The sequence below is a fragment of the Semicossyphus pulcher genome, unplaced genomic scaffold (genome assembly GCF_022749685.1).
Source record: "Semicossyphus pulcher isolate SPU_LCO1_2020_fin unplaced genomic scaffold, fSemPul1.0.p SCAF_4, whole genome shotgun sequence".
Classification (NCBI taxonomy): domain Eukaryota; kingdom Metazoa; phylum Chordata; class Actinopteri; order Labriformes; family Labridae; genus Semicossyphus; species Semicossyphus pulcher.
In genome coordinates this window covers 75357-99882 of record NW_027211715.1, presented here as the reverse complement: position 1 = coordinate 99882, position 24526 = coordinate 75357, and the positions used below count along the sequence as shown (strand labels likewise).

Here is a 24526-nt window from a genome sequence, read left to right as displayed (position 1 = left end):
GGTAAATAAAATAATCAGAAATGAAAATGAAAATAATCATGCTTTTTGTCGGACTTTGAAAGTTCTGTAAAAACTAAAGTCCACTGTCCCGCCGGTGTGCTATATGCTCTCTCTCTCTCTCGCTCTCTCTCTCTCACACATGCTCCCTCTCTCTGTCTCTTTCTTTGTCTCTCTGTGAGGTTCAGAGGCAATAAACAATATCCAAACAGATGACTATAATAACTTTGGGATCGCTTTCCACGCTTATTTACCAAATGAGTCGCTTTACATAGTATTATATATGCATACAGCGCATGGGCGGGACAACTTAGTGAGAAAGAAAGTGTGATTTTTTTTAGATATACACATATTATAAGGGTAAATGATGTGAGCCTACATACCTTATTGTGATTTTGCATGTGTCGGGCCTGCTGTCTCAGTGAGGACCATATGCGCAGGCAGCCTACCTGTACTGCACTGTGCGCACCGCCAACAGTTTGCTCTGTCCATACGGTGCCATATTGCCTCCCATTCCCCATTCTCTCCGGGGAGGATCTGTGCACTTTGGTGTTTGTTCTGTCGGCTCAGTTCGGGACCTTTTGCGGTGAGGAGCTCGGGGTGTCTCAGCAGGCAGGACCGTGTCACACTCAGGCTCCGGATCTGAAAAATGATTAATCTGTGACCCTAACCTGAAACGATCTGAACCCTGAGTTCTGTGATCCGTTGCTCTAGTTTTAGGTAGAGATTAAATCTGTCTTCCAGTTTTTGAGCCCTGGCCATTTAACAACGATTTATGATGTTTTGAGTTTTCTCTCTGAGTTGACCCTTCAGAGTGGAAAACATATTAAGAGACCAAGGAGTGAACGTTGGCTAGGAGTGCTGGCCGGCTGGGGTTAGTCTTTAGCCTGGCGTGGATTCCTGCCCTATGTCTCTTGCACCGCCTGCCACCTCTCCAGGGCGGCTATGTCAGGCGGCGCCTTGGTGATGGGGCCTGTGTCGTACCTGAGGCTGTGCAGCTTCTCAGTCAGTGCTGTCCATTAGTGTAAGGTTTACCGCTGTTCCACATCCTGAGCCCACAGCCAGCAGGGACAGTAGGGAGCGTGTACTAGTGTGTGTACTAGAGGTTGCACGACTTCAGATTTTTTTAGGTCGGCTTTTCTATCAATCAAAGTTGACGTAACATCGACGTGTCGTTGATGATGTCACCACACACACACGCGTGCAAAAAACACAAAGGGCCCAATTTAGACGGTGGAGGCACACAGTCTAAAGCGCATGGCGCTAAGTGATTTAGGGCGTGTCTGACGCACTTTTGCTCATTACACGGCGCACCATCTGGGCGCAATTCAAGGCACAAGGCACAAAGAGGTTGGCTTAAGTCCCTGGAGTATTCATAGGCGTGTTTTCAGCATAACATGAATTAAACCAGAGTGTCAGCTCTCATTCCCTTTAAGAGCGCTGTGCACCTGCAGGCAGGCGTGTTGTATTTACACGGCGGATTTCAGTCATTCTTCTTATATAAACCGGACCCTGACCTGCATATTTAACTTGTTTCTTTCCACTGTGTCTTTGAACACGCAGAAAAAACACAGGTTACTGTACGATACATGTCGAAGCACGGATTGATGTTAAAGCCACTGAAGCAATCCCACTGCCCAGCAGAGACCATCATGAAGAGAGACCTGTGTACATTTAGGCACGAGGCACAGCATTAATTATCTAAATCTCCAGAAAGACAGGATCTGATGTTTATTAAAGTTCTGTGTGCTGACCATCAAAGAAAGGTTAAATGTTTATTTACTTCTTGTTGCTGCTGGATCACATGGCTCTGTTGTCTCCTGCGTGGGGAATTGACTCTGAGCAGTGTTTTAATATCCGTGGGCAGATTGTCGGTGCCACAGGTAGTTATGTTTGAGTATGGTGATATATTTACACAGTTCCGTGTGAGTGTGTGTCTGTTTCGCGTGCATTAGAGAGAGCGTGCGTCAGAATGAGAGCACATGATGGAGAGCTTGGTGTCGGCCTCAGTAGTTTTTGGTCCCCTGAGGTGAGGCAGGTTTGTGTGGAGGTGAGCTTGTCCACGTCTTCCTGCACTTCTCAGCAGATCGGTAACAAACCGAAAGCAGTATCGTGATCTAAGGAGACAAGGGAAACCAAGCTTGCAGTCTGTCCCTTAAACGTTATTTCACTGTATCTGCAAACACACTGCTTTTTCCTCATGAGTCAAAGCGCTGCTTTGCGTCCCGGTGTGAGTGACAAGCAGAGACTCGTGTAGTGAACTCTCCGATGTATGCCCATAATGCGCTCTCTAAATAGCAGAGTGCGCCACAGACTTTAGACTTTAGACAAGGTTTTTGTTGGTCTAAGGCGCAGTTGCTTTCTGTGTCCTCAAGATAGCAACGCACCACCCCTTTAGATAGTCTTGTAGTGTGTGTTCTTCTTCTTCTATTGGCTGGAGTGTGCGTGTGCGCTTTGTTTGGCAGAAATGGGTGGGGAAAAATTAACGCTGTGTGAAATCATGTGGTCAACGACTCGTCGACGTCACCCAAAAGACGTCGACTTGTGGTAGTGACGTTGATTCGTCAATAAGTCGACTTTTCTGTGCAAGCCCTAGTGTGTACTATGATAAGCACTGTGTATGTTAGGTCTGTGTGTACTGGTTATACTGGTCTGGAGGTAAATGTGAAACAGGAGGAACATGAGGGCAGGAGGGGGGGGCAGGTTCACATGCAGGGGGAGGGGAGCATCTTTTCTCGGTTGGCTGGTGTTGCTATGGTAACAGAGCTGGGTAGAGATGTCATCATGCCCTGGTTAATTCAGACCCTGTCTTCCTCTGTAAGGGGGGGTGATTCAGAAAGGAGGAGGGGAAGGTGTGAACCACTGCACCGCTCACACACACGCACACACACTGACGTTATGTACAGATAGAACAGTACTGTAGTAATGACGAATACTTATTGAAATAAACAGCATCTCTCTCTGCCTGTCTGTCTATCAGGTGGGCTGGTATTGTGCTGGCTCTCTCTCTCTGTCTCAATTCATTTCAATCCAAAGAGCTTCATGAACATGGGAAACATACGTTTACGTTGCCAAAGCAAGTGTCAAAATAAAAATACAAATTAAGTTACAATAAAAGAAGATAAAAATAAAATGTGAAAACAGCTGTATAAAACTGCAGCATTATTATAATTAAGACAATATGTGGTGTTGAACTGAAAATGCTGAATTTACTCTTAAAATATGAACAGATCAGTAAAGATAAAGTGTCGACAGCAGTTGAGAACAAAAACGTTTATTTTCTTTTAGTTTAAAAATGTATTTACAGTTATTTGTTCTTTGTACAGTTTGTTTATATACAGAGATGAGCAGTGCACACGCTCAGTGCAGGGGTCTGTTTCAGACAGGAGGTTAAACGAACCCTTAGTCTAAACCGGACTGTGGTTTGACTTACTCTGAGCTGAAAGTCGATTTTTGGTTTCAGAACAGCTGATCTGAGTTAGTTCAATCAACTCTGACTGGGGATGCACCGATACCACTTTTTTTCAGAACAAGTACAAGTACTTACATTTGGCTACTTGCCGATACCAAGTACCAATATGAGTACTTCATAATATCATTTCTCATAATGACTTTAAAAGCATGTTTCATTTTCATCAGATGTTCCTCACTTTCTGACTGTAACAAAGTAAATCGACAGAATGATGCAACTTACTTAACAAACATTTTACTTTCGTGTAACCTGTAACTCATTCAGTGGATTTCAGTAAAACACAACATACCACAAGTAGTGTAGAAAAGATCACGTGATGAACGCTTCCATTTCTGAGCGCACCTGAACGCAGCACTACACAGCGCATCCCCCCAAAACACAGCAGTGAGGGAGACATGCCCGGATCGCTGACGGACTCTTTTTTATCATGTGTGCATCCATGAATATGTAAGTTACTTTGCCTTAATGTTTATGCTACACTCTGTTAGCTTCAGTTTGGCCGCGTGTGGACATGTTAGTGCTGTCTGTGAGGACTAAGCCTTTATCTGAAAAGTGCTCCTTCTCCAGCTACCTGCTTAACTAACGGGAGGCTAACGTCAAGCCGTGATGAGGTATTCGGCTGCAGTATGAGTATGAGTACTTAAGCTCTGATACTGGTTTCGGTATCAGTGCGTCCCTAGCGCGGACTAAAAAAAGCCAGCATTAATGGAGCCCCGATACCACAATTCACCATGGCAACAGTACACAACGTCACACCAGTGGAGCTCAAAATCCTCACGTGGACGTTCAGCGAATACGATTATGTTTTTAGCAAAGTAAAGTAACACAGCTGCAGCTGATAAAGAGAGAGAAGCAGCGGGGGAAGAAGCTGCTGTTCGAGTGAACGTGTCAGTTTGAACTGGTCTGTTTATTTAATATTTAATCACGACTGGAAGCAAAAATTTATATTAATTTAGGAGCAATCCAGCGGGAGAAAAAAACATACATGGAAGCAGTTAAAAATAAAATACCAGAACATCATTGAAAGGTGCGGCTCAGGCAGAACAGGCTCATGCCTGAACCTCACTTTGATCATATTTTAAATATGAAACAGATTAAATATCATTCAGTGGCTGTTTTAATGTGCATTAGCTTTATCCCTAACATGATGCTGACTTCACATACAGCATGTCCTCTCACCTGAATCCTTAGTTTAGTTGATTTAACTGAATTGTGTTAGTTTAAAAAAAATATATATTTCCAAAAACTAACGGCTGCTTTTATTGGTCGGAAATGAAGAGGACCAAATAAATGATCATTTGTCTTATCTGAGCGCTCTCGGCAGTGGTGGTGGAAAATCTACAAATGATGACTTTGACACAGATTTGTCTTTTGATTCTTTTATTATAATTATAAAAGACTTTTGCAAACTAGCCGCTTGCAGACTAACCGCTCAAACACGCCTGAGACGGGCTGAATGAATGAGGACGTGAATGAGGGTTTTATATTCTAAAGGGAGGAGACAATGAAACTCTGAGTGTCCTGAAGAAAACCTGCTCCCGACCAGGTGAGGTTCACAGACACAGTTACCATAGTAACCAACTCAAGAGTTGAAGTTACCTCTCTTTCTGAAACGGCAAACCCGAGGTTTCCCTCATTTCAGGGTTAACAAGCCCGGGGTTGTCACTAAACCTGCTTTCTGAAACGGACCCCAGCTCTTCTTCAGAACTTTCTGTCATTGTTGTCCCTGCTGCTGTGTTGACCCTGTCACATCCCCTCTGCCTCTACACTGCCCCTACTGTTCATTTTTGAAGACATGCACAGTCGACGCACCAAACAGACAGAGGGAACGCGCGGCAGCCATCATGCATACGCGTAGTTAAAATCAAGAATATCTCAGCCTTAACAGTGACTGGACTTGTTCCCTAATAGCATTTTGGTCTATTTCTGCACTACTTTCCTTCCATTTGTAGCATTTTATAATAGGATGCCGTTTGGTTGGCTTTAGTGCTTCATGATTGGGTGTTGGTTTTGCTGTGGTTGGACAGGGGTGTAAGTGGGCTGACTGTGAATGCTCTCTCTCTCTCTCTCTCTCTCTCTCTCTCTCTCTTGTCAATTCAATTCAAAAAGCTTTATTGGCATGGATGTAACAGTAACAATATTGCCAAAGCATCATGTAATTACACAAATAGCATTTCAATAATGAAGCAATAACAATAATAATAATAATCAGATAAATATGAAAGAAAATAATACAACTGATATAATAAACAACAAATAAACAGAAAAAGAAAAGTTATAATTCATTGTGTGTGTGCGCGTGTGCTGTTCTCACAGGCACTGATATATTTTGCAGCTATAATCTCACATCCTGGTTTTTCTCCCAGTAAATATGAGAGTTTCTGGGCGCTGGTTTAGCTTAGTTGGTAGGGCAGGTGCCCCGTGTACAGAGGCTACAGTCTTCATCGCACTGATCGCAGGTTCGACTCTCGGTCTGCTGATAATTTGGTGCATATCATCCTCCACTCTCTACTCCCAAAGGGAGGCAAAAGCCAAATCAAGTAATTGTGAAAAACAAAAATATGTAAATGGGAGTTTCTCTGTGTGTGTTCAAACTCAGTGTGTGTGTGATCTGGGGGAAGTCTGTCTCTCTCACAGGGAGCATAGTCTGTCCTCCTCTGGCAGTCAGCTCTTTCTACACTGCCAGGGTGTGCTGGTCCTCCTGACACACCCTCCTCCTCCTCCTGACAGACTCTCCTCCTCCTCCTGACAGCCTCTCCTCCTGACAGCCTCTCCTCCTGATAGACCCTCCTCCTGACAGACCCCCTCCTCCTCCTGACAGCCTCTCCTCCTGACAGCCTCTCCTCATGACACACCCTCCTCCTGACAGCCTCTCTTCCTCTTCCTGACAGCCTCTCCTTCTCCTCCTCCTTCTTCTGACAGACCCTCCTCCTGACTGACCCTCCTCCTGACTGACCCTCCTCCTGACAGACCCTCCTCCTGACAGCTTCTCCTCCTGACAGACCTTCCTCCTGACAGCCTCTCCTCCTGATAGACCCTCCTCCTGATAGACCTTCCTCCTGACAGCCTCTCCTCCTGATAGACCCTCCTCCTGATAGACCTTCCTCCTGACAGACCCTCCTCCTGATAGACCCTCCTCCTGACAGCCTCTCCTCCTGATAGACCTTCCTCCTGACAGCCTCTCCTCCTGACAGACCTTCCTCCTGACAGCCTCTCCTCCTGATAGACCCTCCTCCTGATAGACCTTCCTCCTGACAGCCTCTCCTCCTGACAGACCCTCCTCCTGATAGACCTTCCTCCTGACAGACCCTCCTCCTGACAGACCTTCCTCCTGATAGACCCTCCTCCTGACAGACCCTCCTCCTGACAGACCCTCCTCCTGACAGCCTCTCCTCCTGACAGCCTCTCCTCCTGACAGACCTTCCTCCTGACAGACCCTCCTCCTGACAGACCCTCCTCCTGACAGCCTCTCCTCCTGATAGACCCCTTCTGATAGACCCGCCTCCTGATAGACCTTCCTCCTGACAGACCTTCCTCCTGACAGCCTCTCCTCCTGATAGACCTTCCTCCTGACAGACCCTCCTCCTGACAGACCCTCCTCCTGACAGACCCTCCTCCTGACAGCCTCTCCTCCTGACAGACCTTCCTCCTGACAGACCCTCCTCCTGACAGACCTTCCTCCTGACAGACCTTCCTCCTGACAGCCTCTCCTCCTGACAGACCCTCCTCCTGACAGACCTTCCTCCTGACAGACCCTCCTCCTGACAGACCTTCCTCCTGATAGACCCCCCTCCTGACCGACCTTCCTCCTGACAGCCTCTCCTCCTGATAGACCCTCCTCCTGACAGACCTTCCTCCTGACAGACCTTCCTCCTGACAGCCTCTCCTCCTGATAGACCCTCCTCCTGACTGACCTTCCTCCTGACAGCCTCTCCTCCTGACCGACCTTCCTCCTGATAGACCCTCCTCCTGACAGACCTTCCTCCTGACAGACCTTCCTCCTGACAGACCCTCCTCCTGACTGACCTTCCTCCTGACAGCCTCTCCTCCTGACAGCCTCTCCTCCTGATAGACCCTCCTCCTGATAGACTCTCCTCCTGACAGACCCTCCTCCTGATAGACCCTCCTCCTGACAGACCCTCCTCCTGACAGACCTTCCGCCTGACAGCCTCTCCTCCTGACAGACCTTCCTCCTGATAGACCCTCCTCCTGACAGACCTTCCTCCTGACAGACCCTCCTCCTGATAGACCCCCCTCCTGACAGACCTTCCTCCTGACAGACCCTCCTCCTGATAGACCCTCCTCCTGACAGCCTCTCCTCCTGACAGACCCTCCTCCTGACAGACCTTCCTCCTGACGGACCCTCCTCCTGATAGACCCTCCTCCTGATAGACCCTCCTCCTGACAGCCTCTCCTCCTGACAGACCCTCCTCCTGACAGACCTTCCTCCTGACGGACCCTCCTCCTGATAGACCCTCCTCCTGACAGACCCTCCTCCTGATAGACCCTCCTCCTGACAGACCTTCCTCCTGACAGACCCTCCTCCTGATAGACTCTCCTCCTGACAGACCTTCCTCCTGATAGACCCTCCTCCTGACAGACCCTCCTCCTGACAGACTCTCCTCCTGATAGACCCTCCTCCTGACAGACCTTCCTCCTGACAGACCTTCCTCCTGACAGACCCTCCTCCTGACAGCCTCTCCTCCTGACAGACCTTCCTCCTGACAGACCTTCCTCCTGATAGACCCTCCTCCTGACAGACCTTCCTCCTGACAGACCTTCCTCTTGATAGACCCTCCTCCTGACAGACCTTCCTCCTGACAGACCTTCCTCCTGATAGACCCTCCTCCTGACAGACCTTCCTCCTGATAGACCCTCCTCCTGATAGACCCTCCTCCTGACAGACCCTCCTCCTGACAGCCTCTCCTCCTGACAGACCTTCCTCCTGACAGACCTTCCTCCTGATAGACCCTCCTCCTGACAGACCTTCCTCCTGACAGACCTTCCTCTTGATAGACCCTCCTCCTGACAGACCTTCCTCCTGACAGACCTTCCTCCTGATAGACCCTCCTCCTGACAGACCTTCCTCCTGACAGCCTCTCCTCCTGATAGACCCTCCTCAGTCTCAGTTCAGTTTTCTCCTGACTTGATTTAGATAATTGGAACTCAACTGTTTCTAGAACACTTTGTTTGTAATCATTTTATTTAAATAAACTGTTTTATTCTCAGGTACGTGAACACGCTGCTGAAGCTAGTTCCTCAGGTTCTGGTTCTGCAGGATCAGCTCAGAGAGGCAGTTCAGAGCGGAGACATGGAGACCTGCCATGGTATCTGTCGCATCGCCGTCACACTGGGAGAGAACCACTCCAGGTGTGTGTGTGTGTGTGTGTGTGTGTGTGTGTGTGACTCTGTAATTAAATGAAACGTATTAAAAATGTTTTAACTGAAACGCCTAAATATCTAAAATATTAAATTAAAAATGTTTTATTATTGCAGAGAAACTTCTTTCTTTAGTCTTGTTTTGATAAGATCGTTCTGTGTTCTGTCTCCCTCTCATCCATGATTTAGTACTGACTTATGAGTTTACCTATATCTAACCCCGCCCCCCTCACCTGTAGGACTCTGCTGGAGCAGGTGGATCACTGGCAGAGCTTCTTGGCTTTAGTCAACATGATCATGTTCTGTACCGGCATCCCGGGTCACTACCCGGTCAACGAGACCACCAGCTCGCTCACACTCACCTTCTGGTACACACTACAGGTAAATCTTTTCCTATAACCCCCCCCCCCCCATCTTTACCTGCTGCTACTAATCTATATCATTTATCTATCAAGTTATAACTTCTTTATTTAAAGTTATAACTTTATTTATAGTTATAACTCCTTTATTTACAATCACTCTAATAATCTATAATCAGACGGACGCTCACACACACACACACACACAGACTCACACACAGACAGACACACAGACAGATAGACACACACACACACACACACACACACACAGACTCACAGACTCACACACAAACAGACACACACACACACACACACACACACACACACACACACAGACTCACACACAAACAGACACACACACACACACACACACACACACACACACACTGACTCACACAGACAGACACACACAGAAGATGTCGTCTGTTTCAGAGGACTGATGATGATTATGTCCCCCCCCCCCCCAGGATGAGATCATGTCCTTTGAGTCGGGGAAGCAGGTGATCTACCTGCAGGTCTACAGACCGGTGTACTTCCAGCTGGTGGATGTTCTGCTACATAAAGCCCAGTTTCCTTCAGACCAGGAGTATGAGTCCTGGTCGTCTGACGAGAAGGAGCAGTTCAGGATCTACAGGTGTGTGTATGTGTCGGTCAGGTGAGAGGACATACCTGCCTGACTGATACAAAAATAGAATATTATGGCAGATATCTGGTGCATGTTAAACACGTTAGTGTGTGTTTGTGTTTTCAGGGTGGACATCTCAGACACACTCATGTACGTGTATGAGATGTTGGGGGCGGAGCTTCTGAGTAACCTGTATGACAAACTGGGCAGACTGCTGACGGATGCAGGGCAGCCGATGTCCTGGCAGGTAACGGTGATCAGAGTGTTTTACAGATTATGACCTCATGTTAGCACACATCACACAGGAATAAATGTTTTAACATTTAACATTTTAACATGTGATAGTCGTCCCTCTGTTACAGCACACAGAAGCTTTGCTGTACGGCTTCCAGTCCATCGCAGAAACCATCGATGTGAACTATTCTGACGTCATCCCCGGCCTCATCGGACTCATCCCCAGAATCACCATCAACAACGTGCAGCTGGCCGACACAGTCATGTTCACGATCGGTGAGAAAACACAGATTCAACTCCTTTATTTAAAGTTATAACTCCTTTTTTTTACGTTTTAACTCCTTTATTAAAAGTCATGACTCCTTTATTTAAGCTTATAGCTCCTTTATTTAAAGTTATAACACCTTTATTTAAGCTTATAACTCCTTTATTTTAACTTATAACTCCTTTTTTAAATGTTATTACTCCTTTATTTAAAGTTATAACTCCTTTATTTAACGTTATAACGCCTTTATGTAACGTTATAACACCTTTATGTAACGTTATAACATTATAACTCCTTTATTTAACATTTTAACTCTTTTATTTAAAGTTATAACTCCTTTATTTAACGTTAGAACTCCTTTATGTAACGTTATAACATTATAACTCCTTTATTTAACATTTTAACTCTTTTATTTAAAGTTATAACTCCTTTATTTAACGTTATAACTCCTTTATGTAACGTTATAACATTATAACTCCTTTATTTAAAGTTATAACTCTTTTATTTAACGTTTTAACTCTTTTATTTAAAGTTATAACTCTTTTATTTAACGTTATAACTCCTTTATGTAACGTTATAACATTATAACTCCTTTATTTAAAGTTATAACTCTTTTATTTAACGTTTTAACTCTTTTATTTAAAGTTATAACTCCTTTATTTAACGTTATAACTCCTTTATTTAACGTTACAACTCATGAATTTGAGGTAAACACAGGTAGAAACATTACTCGCCCTCTCAGGTGCTCTGGCGGAATGGCTGGCCGATCACCCGGTGATGCTCAGCAGCGTGTTGCCTCTGGTGCTGCAGGCGTTAGGAAACCCGGATCTTTCTGTTTCTTCTGTTTCTACACTGAAGAAGATCTGCAGGGAGTGTAAGAACGACCTTCCTCCATACGCCTCCAACATAGTGGCTGTCTCACAGGTGTGTGAATACAGGTGTACCTGCTGATTCTCATGTGATAGTCCATGGTTATGAGATCAACCATGTTTCTCACATCTATCAGACTCCAGAGTTGACGCCCTCTCTGTTTGATGTTTTCTCTGCAGGAGGTTCTCATCAAGCAGATCCACAAGGTCAGTGTTCATTTACATCCTGTCTGTGAGGTCTCACCGTAAAACAGTGAAGTAAAGCTGCCCTCTTGTCTTGCAGACCAGTCAGTGTATGTGGTTGATGCAGGCGCTCGGCTTCCTGCTGTCCGCTCTGCCCGTGGAGGAAATCTTAAGAAACCTGCACTCCCTCATCACACCGTACATCCAGCAGCTGGAGAAACTAGCTGATGAGACGGTGCGTACACACACACACACACACACACACACACACACACACACGCACACACACACACACACACTCACACACACACACACACACACACACACACACACACACAGCAGGCTCTTCTGGACACTGGCCAATAGGAACAGGCCATGAGTCTGTGTTGTCACTGCAGAGGAACATTTCTCTGCAGGACCAGATTGGATCTGACCCTGATCACCACGGGCAACTGACTCAAACACACACACACACACACACATTCATTCAGTCTGTCAAAAAAATGCTGCTGCATCAGAGTCTGATGATGTTAAACAAACACTGTGCAGATCTCTGGAGAAGATCTTTGATGAACAATCAGTTAAAACATTGGGCAGGGGGCTCCTGTCTGGCTCTGTGATGTTTCTCTGTTACATCAGACTATCAGATCAGGTTCTGTATTTGCGGCTGATAAACAGTGCCCCCTGGTGGAGAGGCCAGCACATTACATGACATTAGGGGAGAATGAATAATTATTGACTCTAATTATTCCACAAATAATAAATAGATAAAATTATAAATAAGTGCATGATTGATTATATTTCTGTGAGAAGGACATTTAATATATTTTGAATTATAGATGATCTATATCGTCTGTTTAACAAAGTTTGTCATCTTTAGAAGCAGAGTTATAATCAGTTGACTTGCAGCAGTCACTGTGCTCTAAACGAGCCAGATTTACTACGAGGCTTGGTCTATGAATAATCCATTTATTTGTCTCCTTTCAGCCGAATCCATCCAATAAGTTAGCGATTATCCACATCCTGGGGCTTCTGTCCAACCTCTTCACCACACTCGACATCAGCAAGCAGGACGACGAATCAGCTGACGGATCAGCTCCACCTGTCAAAGCAGCCCCGCCTCCATGTGGACCCAACCCAGTCAGTCTCCTCTGTCACCACAAGGGGGGGGGGGGTGATGGGACAAAAATAGTGAATATCAGCAACAGTCTGAATGTCATGTTAATATTTAAGGGCTCTGTAATCAGTCCCCCAGGGTGGAAACAGGAAGTAGTAGTTCTGTCACTCAGGTGTTCAGAGTATTTGTTTATGAGTTTACATACATTATCTACAGTGTCTGTATTTTATACGTATTATATGTATACCTAATGTGTTTATTTATATTTATAGCTAATGACGGTGCTTGTGTGTTTTCAGGTGGTCGTTGTTCTACAGCAGGTGTTCGCTCTCATACAGAGCGTGCTCAGTAAATGGCTCAATGACTCGCAGGTTGTGGAGGTGAGTCATCAAACTGAGGTCACATTACACATTATTAAAGATTATTTTTTGGGCCTTTTGCCTTTTATTAGATAGGACAGGGAATTTAGACAGACAGAGATACGGTTAGACATGCATCAAAGTGCCATGAGTCCGAGTGGAACCCCGGCCGATACGTCAAGGACTTTGACCCTGTTCTAGATGCCCCTGCTCTACTGACTGATTGTGATGTCATGATGGCACGTGTAGATGATGTCATGACCAGGTATGATGTCACATCCTCTCTCAGGCAGTGTGTGCCATCTTTGAGAAGTCGGTGAAGACTCTTCTACATGACTTCGCTCCGATGGTTTCTCAGCTCAGTGAGATGTTGGGTCAGATGTACAGCACCATCCCTCAGAGCTCTGCCCTCGACCTCACACGCCAGGTACATGCGCGCACACACACACACACACACACACACACACACACACACACATTATTTCACAGTTTTTTAAGTATTACTGTCAGACCAGGCACATACAGGGGATACAATGCACGACTCAAGTCTAAAGGTAGGGAGTTTAACAACCTACACTAGGAATAAAGGCTGGATTTTTACTCACATTGAAGGTACTTTTTTTGGGGGCTTTTTGCCTTTATTAGATAGGACAGATGAAGTGAGACAGAAAACGTAGGGAGAAGAGAGTGGGGGATAACATGCACCAAATGCACGGCAGATCGGGAGTCGAGCCTTCGATCATTGCAACGACGACTGTAGCCTCTGTATATGGGGACACCTGCTCTACCAACTGAGCTAAACAAGCGCCCCACTTTGAAGGTACTTAAACTGGCGGTGAATAGAAGGAACACAAAGACTAAATACACATCGGAAAAGAGAAGGCAACTGGGACACAATAGGGTTGGGGTTGACGATGATACAGGTGGAAGACACACGAGGGCATCTTGAGTCTGAAATGAGAGGGGACGTCAGAAACTGAACAACATGAGACAAGGAATACTTTCAAACAACCAGAAACATAACTTAGCCAGAAGAAATGCTTGACATGTGCCCCCCGCTATAAGGCTCACACCTGACAGAAACAGACAAAGTGTCGAATGAGGTCTGGGTCCATAATGTTACTGGTGGAGGCGCACAACTTCTCTTCAGGGGCATAGTCCTCTCAGTCCATCGAGTACTGTCACCCACGATGGCCAAAAGTTTTCAGACAGTGTACACTGAACTGGAAAGCTCTCCATGACTGGTTTCAATCCGCTCACATGAAGTTTTAGTCTCACAGCCACAGGATTAATCATCTGGAAAACAGGGAATGGGCAAACAAATCAAGGGCCAAACTTAAGTGATTCCACCCCTATGTCCTGGGTCGACAACCAGACCCTCTGGCTGGTGTGGGAGGCAGGGACAAGGCTGCGTCCATGGTTAGCCGCTCTCTTGTGGCATCTTATGTTCCCAGGTGATTAAGACCTGACATCCTCCTCCGGAGCCGGAAACGGGTGAGTAATAGCCGAAGGCACACTGAAAAGTTCCAACACAACAACTTCTGCTGTCTCGTTGGCAGAGGGTAGCTTGGGGAGGGGAGTAAAATAATCCATCCTGGAAAATTTGTCGACCACTGTATTACCTTCTGATCAGGGCAGGCATCAGCAACCTGGGTGTAGAACGTCAAAACACCTTGTTTCTGAAACAGGTGGGGAGAGTGGCAACATACTCAACCACCCCAGTATCCATGGAGTGCCACCAGAAGTGTTGTTTCATCACAAACAGAGTGCGTTTTACCCCCGGATGGCAGGTTGGGAGGGAGGAGTGTGCCATACGAATGACCTGAGAACGATCTGGCACATGGAACTCAGTTTTCACATGGAACTCAGTTTTCTGTGCCTTACAAAGAGCTGGTAGTCCTCCCTCATGCTAGCTGTAGCTCTGTTGGTGTCAATCAGGTTCTCTCCAACTGCACAGGCTCCTTCGTAGCACGCAAAGGTGATGTATTAGAAGCTTGTTTGGATTGACGCCATGATGGTGAGAAAATGCTCCCCCCTCTGGGCAGGCAGAGAAAAACTTGGCTGAAATATCACCAGCATATAATGATGGAGACTCTGGAGTGCTTTGGCTGCAAAGTACTACACAGTATGATAAAGTACTACACAGTATTATAAAGTACTAGTATTACACCTGTCTGCTGTGTTTCAGATGGTCCACATCTTTGCCAGTGAGACCGACCACTTCCCCCCCATCAAGGCTCTGTTTGAGCTGGTTACCACGGTAACACTGTCCATCTTCCAGCAAGGTAGGGGGTCCGGGGGCGGGACTTAATGTTTGTGATCATGGTAGATTGATAGAGAGGTCAGCAACCTGTAAACGAGAGGTCAGAGGTCAGCACCCTGTTAACAAGAGGTCAGAGGTCAGCTACTTGTAAACGAGAGGTCAGAGGTCAGCAGACTGTAAATTAAAGGTCAGAAGACAGCAACCTGTAAACGAGATGTCAGAGGTCAGCAAACTGTAAATGAGAGGTCAGAGGTCAGCAACCTGTAAACGAGATGTCAGAGATCAGCAAACTGTAAATGAGAGGTCAGAAGTCAGCAATCTCTAAACCAGAGGTCAGCACCCTGTAAACGAGATGTCAGAGGTCAGCACCCTGTAAACAAGAGGTCAGAGGTCAGCACCCTGTAAACAAGAGGTCAGAGGTCAGCTACCTGTAAACAAGAGGTCAGCAACCTGTAAACTAGAGGTCAGAGGTCAGCAACCTGTAAATGAGAGGTCAGCAATCTGTAAAGGAGAGGTCAGCAACCTGTAAACTAGAGGTCAGAGGTCAGCAACCTGTAAACTAGAGGTCAGAGGTCAGCAACCTGTAAATGAGAGGTCAGAGGTCAGCAAACTGTAAACTAAAGGTCAGCAACCTGTAAACTAGAGGTCAGCAGACCGTAAACTAGAAGTCAGAGGTCAGCAACCTGTAAATGAGAGGTCAGAGGTCAGCAATCTGTAAAGGAGAGGTCAGAGGTCACTGGTCTGTCTGTGGCTGCAGAGTGTTTATTGAAGCTCTTTGAGATGTTTTGTTTCTTGATTTGTTTGTTTGAGTTTAAAATTATTGAAATGTAAATTCTGTTTTTTAATTTAAAGTTTGTTTGATAGAAAACGACTTGACTTTACAAAGTGTTGATCAGAGGGTTATTCTGTCGACATGAGGCACGCTGAGGTCAGGGTCTGTGTTGCAGTTCTTTCACCCCCTATTCCCTTTGTGCCCCCCCCCCCCCCCCCCCCCGACTAGTTCAGTAATGGCTGCCTCTCCTCCTGCCTCTAAACTCTTTCTTTTCTGAGCAGGTTCCTCTCAGTAGACAGTCTCAGGGTCACAGTCGGATTTCTGAATTTGCTCTGGGTCCTTTCTGGGGGAGGGGGTGTGTGTGTGTGTGTGTGTGTGTGTGTGGGGGGGGGGGGGGGTGTTACTGAGCAGGATACCTGTTTGGAGTGTGAGAACAGTAAAGCTGGGCGCTCACTACAGACGTTTGTTCTGTTTCTTTAGTTTTCTGTTGGACAGACTTCCAACATGAATCAGAGACCACATTTAAAGGAGTCTTAAAAAGTCCTGTAGTCTGTGTCCAGCACGAGGTCCTGATCCTGATCATGACCTTATTCTGGTCCTGATCCTGGTCTTTGGCTAAGATTCATACTGAAGGCTTTGGGTTCACCTTTCAAGCAAGGGGGGACCTTAGAGACCAGCTCTGATTGGACTCTCTGCAGGACCTCCACCCCCGAGGCACCGGTTTGAAACATATTGTTGTTGGTTGATACCTTTGGTGCCTCGAGTCGAGGAGGTCCGGGGAGGTCTGTTTTGGGCTGGGGTCCCTTTTCCTCTAAAGTGTCGCAGTAACAGAGGTGCCTCCTGGGTTCCCACTCCAAACCCACTTTTGTTTCTTTAGGTTTGTTGTTTTTCTCTCGTTACTTCTTTCTTTGTTTCTCTCCAGACAGACTCATGTCTTTGTCTTCTGCCTGTTTTCTTTTGGTTGGTCTGTCCTTCCAAGACTCTGCCAAAGCTTCATATGCCCCCCCGCCCCCTCCCCTTTGTTCCTTACTCACGTGTGAATTATTTCAATGAAATATTTTTGAGTTTTCTTTTATTTCCACATGACTGTTGAATCTGTTCAGTTGCTGTTTGTATATTATTCTTCTCTTATGATTTCTTAAGTTTCATCTTTATTATATTTTAGGACCCAGGGATCATCCTGATATTGTTGATTCATTTATGCAACTCCAAGCTCAGGTGTGTTTTTGTTTCTTATTTCATTCACTTTGGGTTTCTCTCTCTCTCTTACTGTCTTTTTCTGTCCTCCCTCTTCTTCCTCCTGTTGAAATTTACTGACAGGCGAGGCTGTGGAATGAAAACTGAGGGGAGTGTTTAAAACAGTCAAACACTTTGAGTCTAACAGTCCTCTCACCACACAGAGACCAGGCCTTTCATTTTTTTCTCATTGTTTCCTATAATATTCACACTGTGTCCCATGGGACCCAATGTAAATCTCACGTGAGCGGTCGGTTCAAACTTTACTGTAGGCAGGAGTGGGTGGTCAAAAAATAAACAGCAGGATTTTCGCAGGATGAAAATTGTAGGAATTTGTTTGTTTAGAGCTTTTCCTCGTCTTCTAGCATCACCAGAGTGTGCGCAGTGTGCCTCTCTTTATTAATACTAAACAATAAAGTATCGTTTAATCCCTGTGGGGAGGGAGAAGACAAAATCAATGGAACTCTATTGTGCCGGCAGGAATGGTCAGAATCTTTGCGGGAGCGGGCAGGAGTGGAAAACACACAATGCGAGAGTGGGCGGGAATGGTCAGAAATCCAGTGGGAGCCAGATCCTGAATGGCCTGTAAGAATCAGCTGTGAGGGAGTCCATTTCATTTGGACATTTTTCATTTCATAATTTTCCTAAGAACTGGGTGAACACCAGAGACGTGTAAACCCTGGATATGCATCGCAGGCATGCATTTGGGGTTGAAACTTAATACAGACACAGGTGACCTGTGTGATGGCAGCAACCTGACAAACAAATCTGGCTGCTCATCCATAATCGTAGAACCTTTAGATAAATTAAGAACTCTCGTTCTGTCTCCATCTTTCTGACGACCGGAGATAATATGTAATACCTGGAGGACTCATACCAACAAGGTCAAAAAGATAAGCGCTTACCGTGTTTCAGAAGAAGCAGACCAGAGTGGTTACCACAGGATGAGGGTCGGCCATGTTAACTCTGTAGAGTTGGGCAAAGATACAGGAAGAAGCCCTAAGGGCTGCAGCACCGTTGTCGCTCAGTGGAACACCTCTCAATGAACCCAAGAAGTCAAGACACATTTCACAGGGATACCCTAAAGGCCACTGAGCCTGTTTGCATGCGATATGATATCAACAACCCAGTTTTAATGTCAAACTGAACAGCAGGAAAAAGGCAGTTTTACCAGACTGACATCTGAGGTCAGCTCACTCCAAGGTAGAGAACATAAAGTTTCTAGGACAATAGGAAAATCCCATGAAGGCAGCTTGAAGAACTCAGAAGCACTTCAAGGGTCAAACATAGATGGATGCCAAATGCACCATGCAATAAGTGGACATATTTGGCCACCATCAACACTGTGTGGTTGCATCTGTCTATTTGCTTAAGTGTCAGCAAAAGCAGAGCTAAGACATTCAGGTTATAGTCTGTCCAGTTGTGTGCCAGTGTGCCCTGACCTGAACTGGTTGGTTCCCATAGGGAGAACCACAGCGGTCAGTGTTTTGATGTTTCTGAAGATAAACTTTTGAATTGTTATCTGACCTAAAAAGGCAATCTTTCCCTGCCAAGAAAGGAAAAAAATGTCTGAGGCCTAAGTGTACATCTCTGTCAAGGACTCTGGGTCCCCTCGATGATTGACCTTAAGTTCAATACAGCCTCAAGCCTCAGATACCCCTGTCCCATCAAAATTTGTGTGTTGATGAAGGTTTTCAGACCTGGGAAGACCTGCATATAGATGCCGACTGTCTCTGTTCCTATTGCCAGTGGAGTATACTCCTGTCGGTCTCTTTTCTGCTGCGTCACTGTCTGACGTCAAAAACTGTTAGTAACCAGTGACGATGTTACGGTGGTAAGGTCTTTATTGTATCTATTACTCATTCAGTCTGTTCATCAAACTCGGCGCTGACAAATTTGGAACGATGTTCGAGTGCTGCTTGGACGGAGACGGGCCGAATTTGTAGCTGAGAAGACAAGGACTCGCAGAAGTTACAGACGGGGCATAGCATCGCGTCAGAAAGGGGTAGGAGATTTGAGTGTCGACACAGCTTTTGTATTCCCATCAATGCCGATCGGAGCCGAGGCAATAATTACCCGGTTCTACTGCAGAGTAATTTGACCCGGGTGTGAAAGCTGATTGTAGCCTTTCTCATTAAGCAAAAAAGCCGGGTGTTAGCGGGTTTTTTGATCAGTGGGAAGAGAGGACACTGAATCTACCTTGGGCTCACTTCTCTACTGATGGGAGGGAAATGAGCCTAATGGAACACCGTGCCACAAATTAGCCTTGTTGCTTTACAGTTCTAGAGATTGAAGGCATGGTCTTGATATGATCACCATCACCATTGTTGATCCAAATTGGCAAGGGCTGCAATGGAGGGAGCTCTAGGGGGAAGACTTGTTGCTTCTCTTACTTTGCCCAGCAAAAGTTGAGGATGTCATCCAATGTCTGGGACCCTAATTCTAACCCTAACTCTAACCCTGACTGGCAACTAAAAACTCTTCACAATTTACAGTGAGCCTCACCTGAGTCACATGGGCCAGAAGAGTTTTGGTGTTGCATATTGTCTGCTCCTGAGCACATATCAGCCATCATTCATATGAGGATGAACCTGCATACCTTGAACTGTAGAGGGGAAAGTGCTGTGATAATAAAGATCAGAGGGGTGAGTTCTTTTCTGACACAGCCTGAAGAACATCCGTTATGTGAAGCATGTGAAAATGAAGAACCCTTACAAACAGGTTTCGCAGCCTCAGATCAAGGATTGGACAAAAGATTCTATCTTCCTATCCTTCCTGCCTGTACAAGAAAACAATTTGAGTACGACCAACTTTATTGAACAGAACTTTGTATGTTTGTTGGCCAGCTTCTTTAGAAGCACCAAAATGTCCCAATAAAAATCAAAAGACCTTAGATGGTATTCCGACCCCATTGAACTGTGGGTACAGAACACGAAAGGTCATGTAGCTAAGGCTGCCAAGTGACTGAGATGATCTGGGAAGAAATGGCCTGAATGGCTGCCAGGTTTGCCCTCAACAACCGTTAGGCAGTTTTGTGCATGCCGCTCAGTGACGGGCAAAGGACAAAGTGGATAGCTGCTTTATCATAGTTCACAGCTCTTGGTTAGGAGGTTATCAGTGACTACCCTGTAGGTGCAGAGAACAGGCATCTGGTGTAAGGGCTTCATCTGGAGGGACTATCAAAGAAGAATTAGGTTTCAGTGTCAGGCATGTTGTCTGGACCATATTGGGCAGCATCCGTCAAAGCAGCCAAAGCCCTTCAGTAACTTAGCAAGTGGAGGAACCCTGGGGTCTGGCCAGCGCCTCTAGAGTCAGTCAATAAATGGCACAGAGTGTGGAACCCTGAAGACAGATGGTTGTATAGTGTGTTTGAAAAAGGTGCCTGAGGGAGCAGATTCTACAGGGGCAGCATCCAGACCGAGCTGTGATGTGGCCAATTGAATGGCTTGGCTAACCGTGGATTCAGCCTCAGCATCCTTCAGGGAATCTGCCCCTGCCCCTTTAGAACCTGTCGCTGAGGGGAGAGGAGACTGTTTGTTCCTCTGTTCTCCTACTTCCATATCAGAAAATCAAAATCATGGAGCAGAATCAACACTGCATCCTCATCAGGATGTCTAGCATTAGAGTGTAAATTAGCTAAACCATCGCTCTCATCAAAGCTGAGACAGCAGCAGCCGTGGGTCCTTCCTTAATCTGAGCTAACTCAGAGGCTAACATGTCCACTATAAGAGCTGAAAGTTCATCACCAATCCGTCTCTTCTTCACCCTATATAAATGTGAAGAAGGGCTGAATACAGACACCCCTAATGGAGGTAAGCTCCACCAACATTACTGTTGTTGCCGTCTACCCTAAATTCAAATAGTCAACGAATTGACTGTGATTATTTTCATAAAGCTGTGGTACAGTAGCCTGCAGGGACACACTCACACATGCACCCATGACCTGCAAAGAAGGAGCCTCCTGTCAGCAACCACGCCCTGGTCAGTCATGGTGTCTCTGCGAGCTAGGGGGAACACTCACGGGACACTGTGTTTTGTTTTGGCTGCAACCATTTCTCTAAGCAAAGTGGGGAAGAAACACTTACGAAGAGAGTTGCACAGACTTAAGTAAATTATCTAAGAGGCTCACAAAGCACGGAACATCACAGGCACACTTAACTTGCATGCAGCTGTGGGGTGGCGTATCCTAGGTTATAAATGCCTAGCAATTTTGCTACTCTACAGACATCTCTTTGTTTTAACATATAAGGTTTTAATAAGACACCACAGGGTCGGTCTCTGGAGAAACACTAACAGCTGAGGATCTGTATCAGCTTTACTATCACGTTTTACAGTTTGTGCGAGTTTGGTTTTCTGTGGTAGGCCTAATTCTCGCAATATTTCATCACTCTGCCTCGGTTGTAGGCATTGCATTCCATTTTTGTGAACCCCCAACCTTAAAGTTCAAACTACCCGCAGGAGTTACAGACAGAGAGCATATTTTATTTCAGACTGATTTTCTGTCATAAAAGGGCCGTTGTCTCAGTGTGGTGATGATGTAACATCAGAATAAGTGTTGTGGTCTCAGGTGACTGGTTAGTCCTCTGAAGTCATTCCAGCCCAGAGCCAATCAGATGAATTAATATTCAATTAATATTAATCAGTGGAGACAAATTGGCTGATGGCTCTTCTGTTTGATATTTTTGTCTTCATTCTTCTTCCTTTGTTTTCTATCTTTGGATAGATCTGACTTCCATCTCTCTCCTCTCCTCCATCCTCAATGAGTTCATTATTATGAGATTCTTTATCTGCACATGTTATTACTTACACACTTCTGTTGCATACTCAGTGCAGTCAACCAGAAACAAGGAAAAGTAATGTTTCTAAAGAAAACCATCCTTCAGTTTGACTTCAGTTTGATTTGTATATTTGTTCATTAGACCTGCTGAGGAGGATCTCTGTTTATAATACACTGCAGCCTGGTGGGCGGATCTCAAAGCTGCAGCCAGGCCGCCTACCAGGCTGAGCGGGTACTGATACCCTATCTGATACTGCAGTATCTGATACTGCAGTATCTATCACTGTAGTACTTCTTACTGTAGTATCCGATACTGGAGTATCTCTTACAGCAGTATTTGTTACTTGAGGGATGTTATGCAGCAGCAACAGAAACATTCAGTGTTTAACGTGTTTTTCTCTCGCAGGCCCTCAAAAGAAAACCAGACCTCTTTTTATCTGAGAGTCTGGACGTGAAAGCAGTTTTTCACTGTGGTGAGTACACACACACACACACACACACGCACACACACACGCACAGACACAGGACCAACTGTAAATGTTTATTTTTGATTATGACTCTTTCAGGACTGCTGTCACTCAAGTTCCCTGAAGCTCCGACTGTCAAGTCGACCTGCTTGTTCTTTGTGAGTGCACGCACAAACACACACACACACACACACACATACACACACTGTACTCATTGACTGTACTGACTGTCTGTTTGTCCTGCAGACTGAGTTGTTGCCTCACTGCTCAGATGTTCCTCCGGTGGCTCGAGTCGTTCAGGAGGACGGGAAGCTGCTGATCACAGCCGTGCTAGAGGTGAGGCACCGAGTCACACCTGAGACTCATCTTCTATCATTATAACAGGGTTATAATAATAATAATAATATAGTCCCTGATGTTAAATGTTCCACTTGTTATAACGAGTCCCTTTAGTTAATTGTCCCCTCCCTCTGCAGGGCATTGGGGGCGGAGCTTCTCGGAGTCTGATGGATCCTTTTGCTGAGGTGTTGTTCTGTCTGAACAAACACTGCTTCTCTCTGCTCGCCGTGTGGCTGAAGGAGGCCCTGCAGCCTGCAGGTTTCCCATCATCTCGCGTCACACCTCAGCAAAAAGACAACTTCTCCCAACAGATTCTCAGGTAACACAGCTCACCTTTCTTTACCGAGTCAAACACATGATTCCTTACACATTCTTACCTGTCTTCTCTGGCTCTGCCTCTTAAGGGAGCGTGTGAACAAGAGGAGAGTGAAAGACCTTGTGAAGGAATTCACGCTGCTGTGCAGAGGACTCCACGGGACCGAGTACGCCGCTGAGTACTGACACACCTAAACCAGAACCTCACACAGGTGTGATTAACGCCGTCAGTGAATCTCCTGACATGATTGTACTGAAGACCAACACCTGGACCAGTCAGGCCATCAACAGAGGAATCAGGAAACCGGTCCGGTGGCTCCACGCCCATCTCTGTCTCTTCCTCTCTGCAGCACCCCAGCATGCTGCCCCCCCCCCCCCCCCCCATAGATCTGTGCGTGGTTCCTGGGCAGTTTCCTGGTGATTAGTATGAAGTGGTAGTGGTATCGTACGTAGCTTGACATTATATCAGAATAAATCAAATGAATTATACAAATGTATATGTGAACACATATAGAGACATGGTTGTTGTCAGTCTGCTGCTAATGTGAAGAGAACCCCCCCCCATGTTTTTGACATGTTTGTGACTTCTTTCATTATATATGCCTTCTGAGGGTGGGGGGGACAAGAGCTAACACAGGCCTCAGTGAAGCGGGGGGGGGGGGGCAGAGGCTTCTATAGCAGCTGAACTGAGTGTATGGAGGAAACTTAATCTGTTACCGTGCAAAAATATTAATCAAGTTGTGCATATTAACAGTTATACACTCTTGTGTATTTGAGTGTGTGTGTGTGTGTGTGTGTGTGTGTGTTCATACCTGTATGAGTGAGGCGTGTGTGTGTGTGTGTGTGTGTGTGTGTGTGTGTGTGTGTGTGTGTGTGTGTGTGTGTGTGTGTGTGCGCGCACAGATGTTTCTTTCTTGTTCAGTGCACTTATATTGGACCTACAGTCACATCCATAACTTCACTCACACATGTTTTGATCCATTAATCATTGACCAGATGTTCAGTCACATAGCACCTCATATCACCTGGAGCGACCTGCCCGAGGTGATCACTAATCAGCCTCATTGATCTGTCATGGACACTCTCTCCTGTTGTTCACATGACAGGAAGTGATAGTAAAACCTGTTGTGGGTGAATCAGCTGACTGGCTGTCATTAAACACTGAAATGTGTTCTTCTCCTTCTGTCTAACCCGAGGTGCCTGCAGACATGTAGCATGTATGTGTTTTATGGAGGGGAGGGGGCCAGACTGGTCCTGGGTCTGTTCTGAGCTCCTTTAATGGGGGGGGTCAGACTAGTTCTGGGTCTGTTCTGAGCTCCATCAAAATGGGGGGGTTGTACATTGTTTTTTTTGTACCTCTGCTTTAATTTATTAAATATATCAAAGACTGCAGCTGCTGCCTGTGTGACGTCTTTATTCTTCGGTCAAAACTGTCCGCAAATTCTATACGTCCTACAAATCCTACACGTTTTACATGTCCTACATGCTCAACACCTAT

At 45.9% G+C, this 24526-nt stretch overlaps 1 protein-coding gene across 1 annotated transcript in view; it reads left to right on the top strand.

The window, feature by feature from the left end:
- LOC138607046 (importin-13-like) overlaps positions 1-24420 on the top strand; it is a 41075-nt gene extending 16655 nt beyond the window's left edge. The window contains exons 6-23 of the mRNA XM_069679582.1: positions 8699-8839; positions 9088-9229; positions 9675-9841; positions 9959-10079; positions 10195-10342; positions 11074-11255; positions 11381-11407; positions 11484-11618; positions 12371-12523; positions 12800-12880; positions 13149-13286; positions 15048-15144; positions 17060-17112; positions 22314-22380; positions 22474-22532; positions 22621-22710; positions 22851-23032; positions 23118-24420. Coding sequence (XP_069535683.1) covers positions 8699-8839; positions 9088-9229; positions 9675-9841; positions 9959-10079; positions 10195-10342; positions 11074-11255; positions 11381-11407; positions 11484-11618; positions 12371-12523; positions 12800-12880; positions 13149-13286; positions 15048-15144; positions 17060-17112; positions 22314-22380; positions 22474-22532; positions 22621-22710; positions 22851-23032; positions 23118-23214 — 2080 coding nt within the window. The 3' untranslated portion in view covers positions 23215-24420. The remainder of the gene's footprint in view (positions 1-8698; positions 8840-9087; positions 9230-9674; positions 9842-9958; positions 10080-10194; positions 10343-11073; positions 11256-11380; positions 11408-11483; positions 11619-12370; positions 12524-12799; positions 12881-13148; positions 13287-15047; positions 15145-17059; positions 17113-22313; positions 22381-22473; positions 22533-22620; positions 22711-22850; positions 23033-23117) is intronic.
- The last annotated feature ends 106 nt before the right edge of the window (positions 24421-24526 follow it).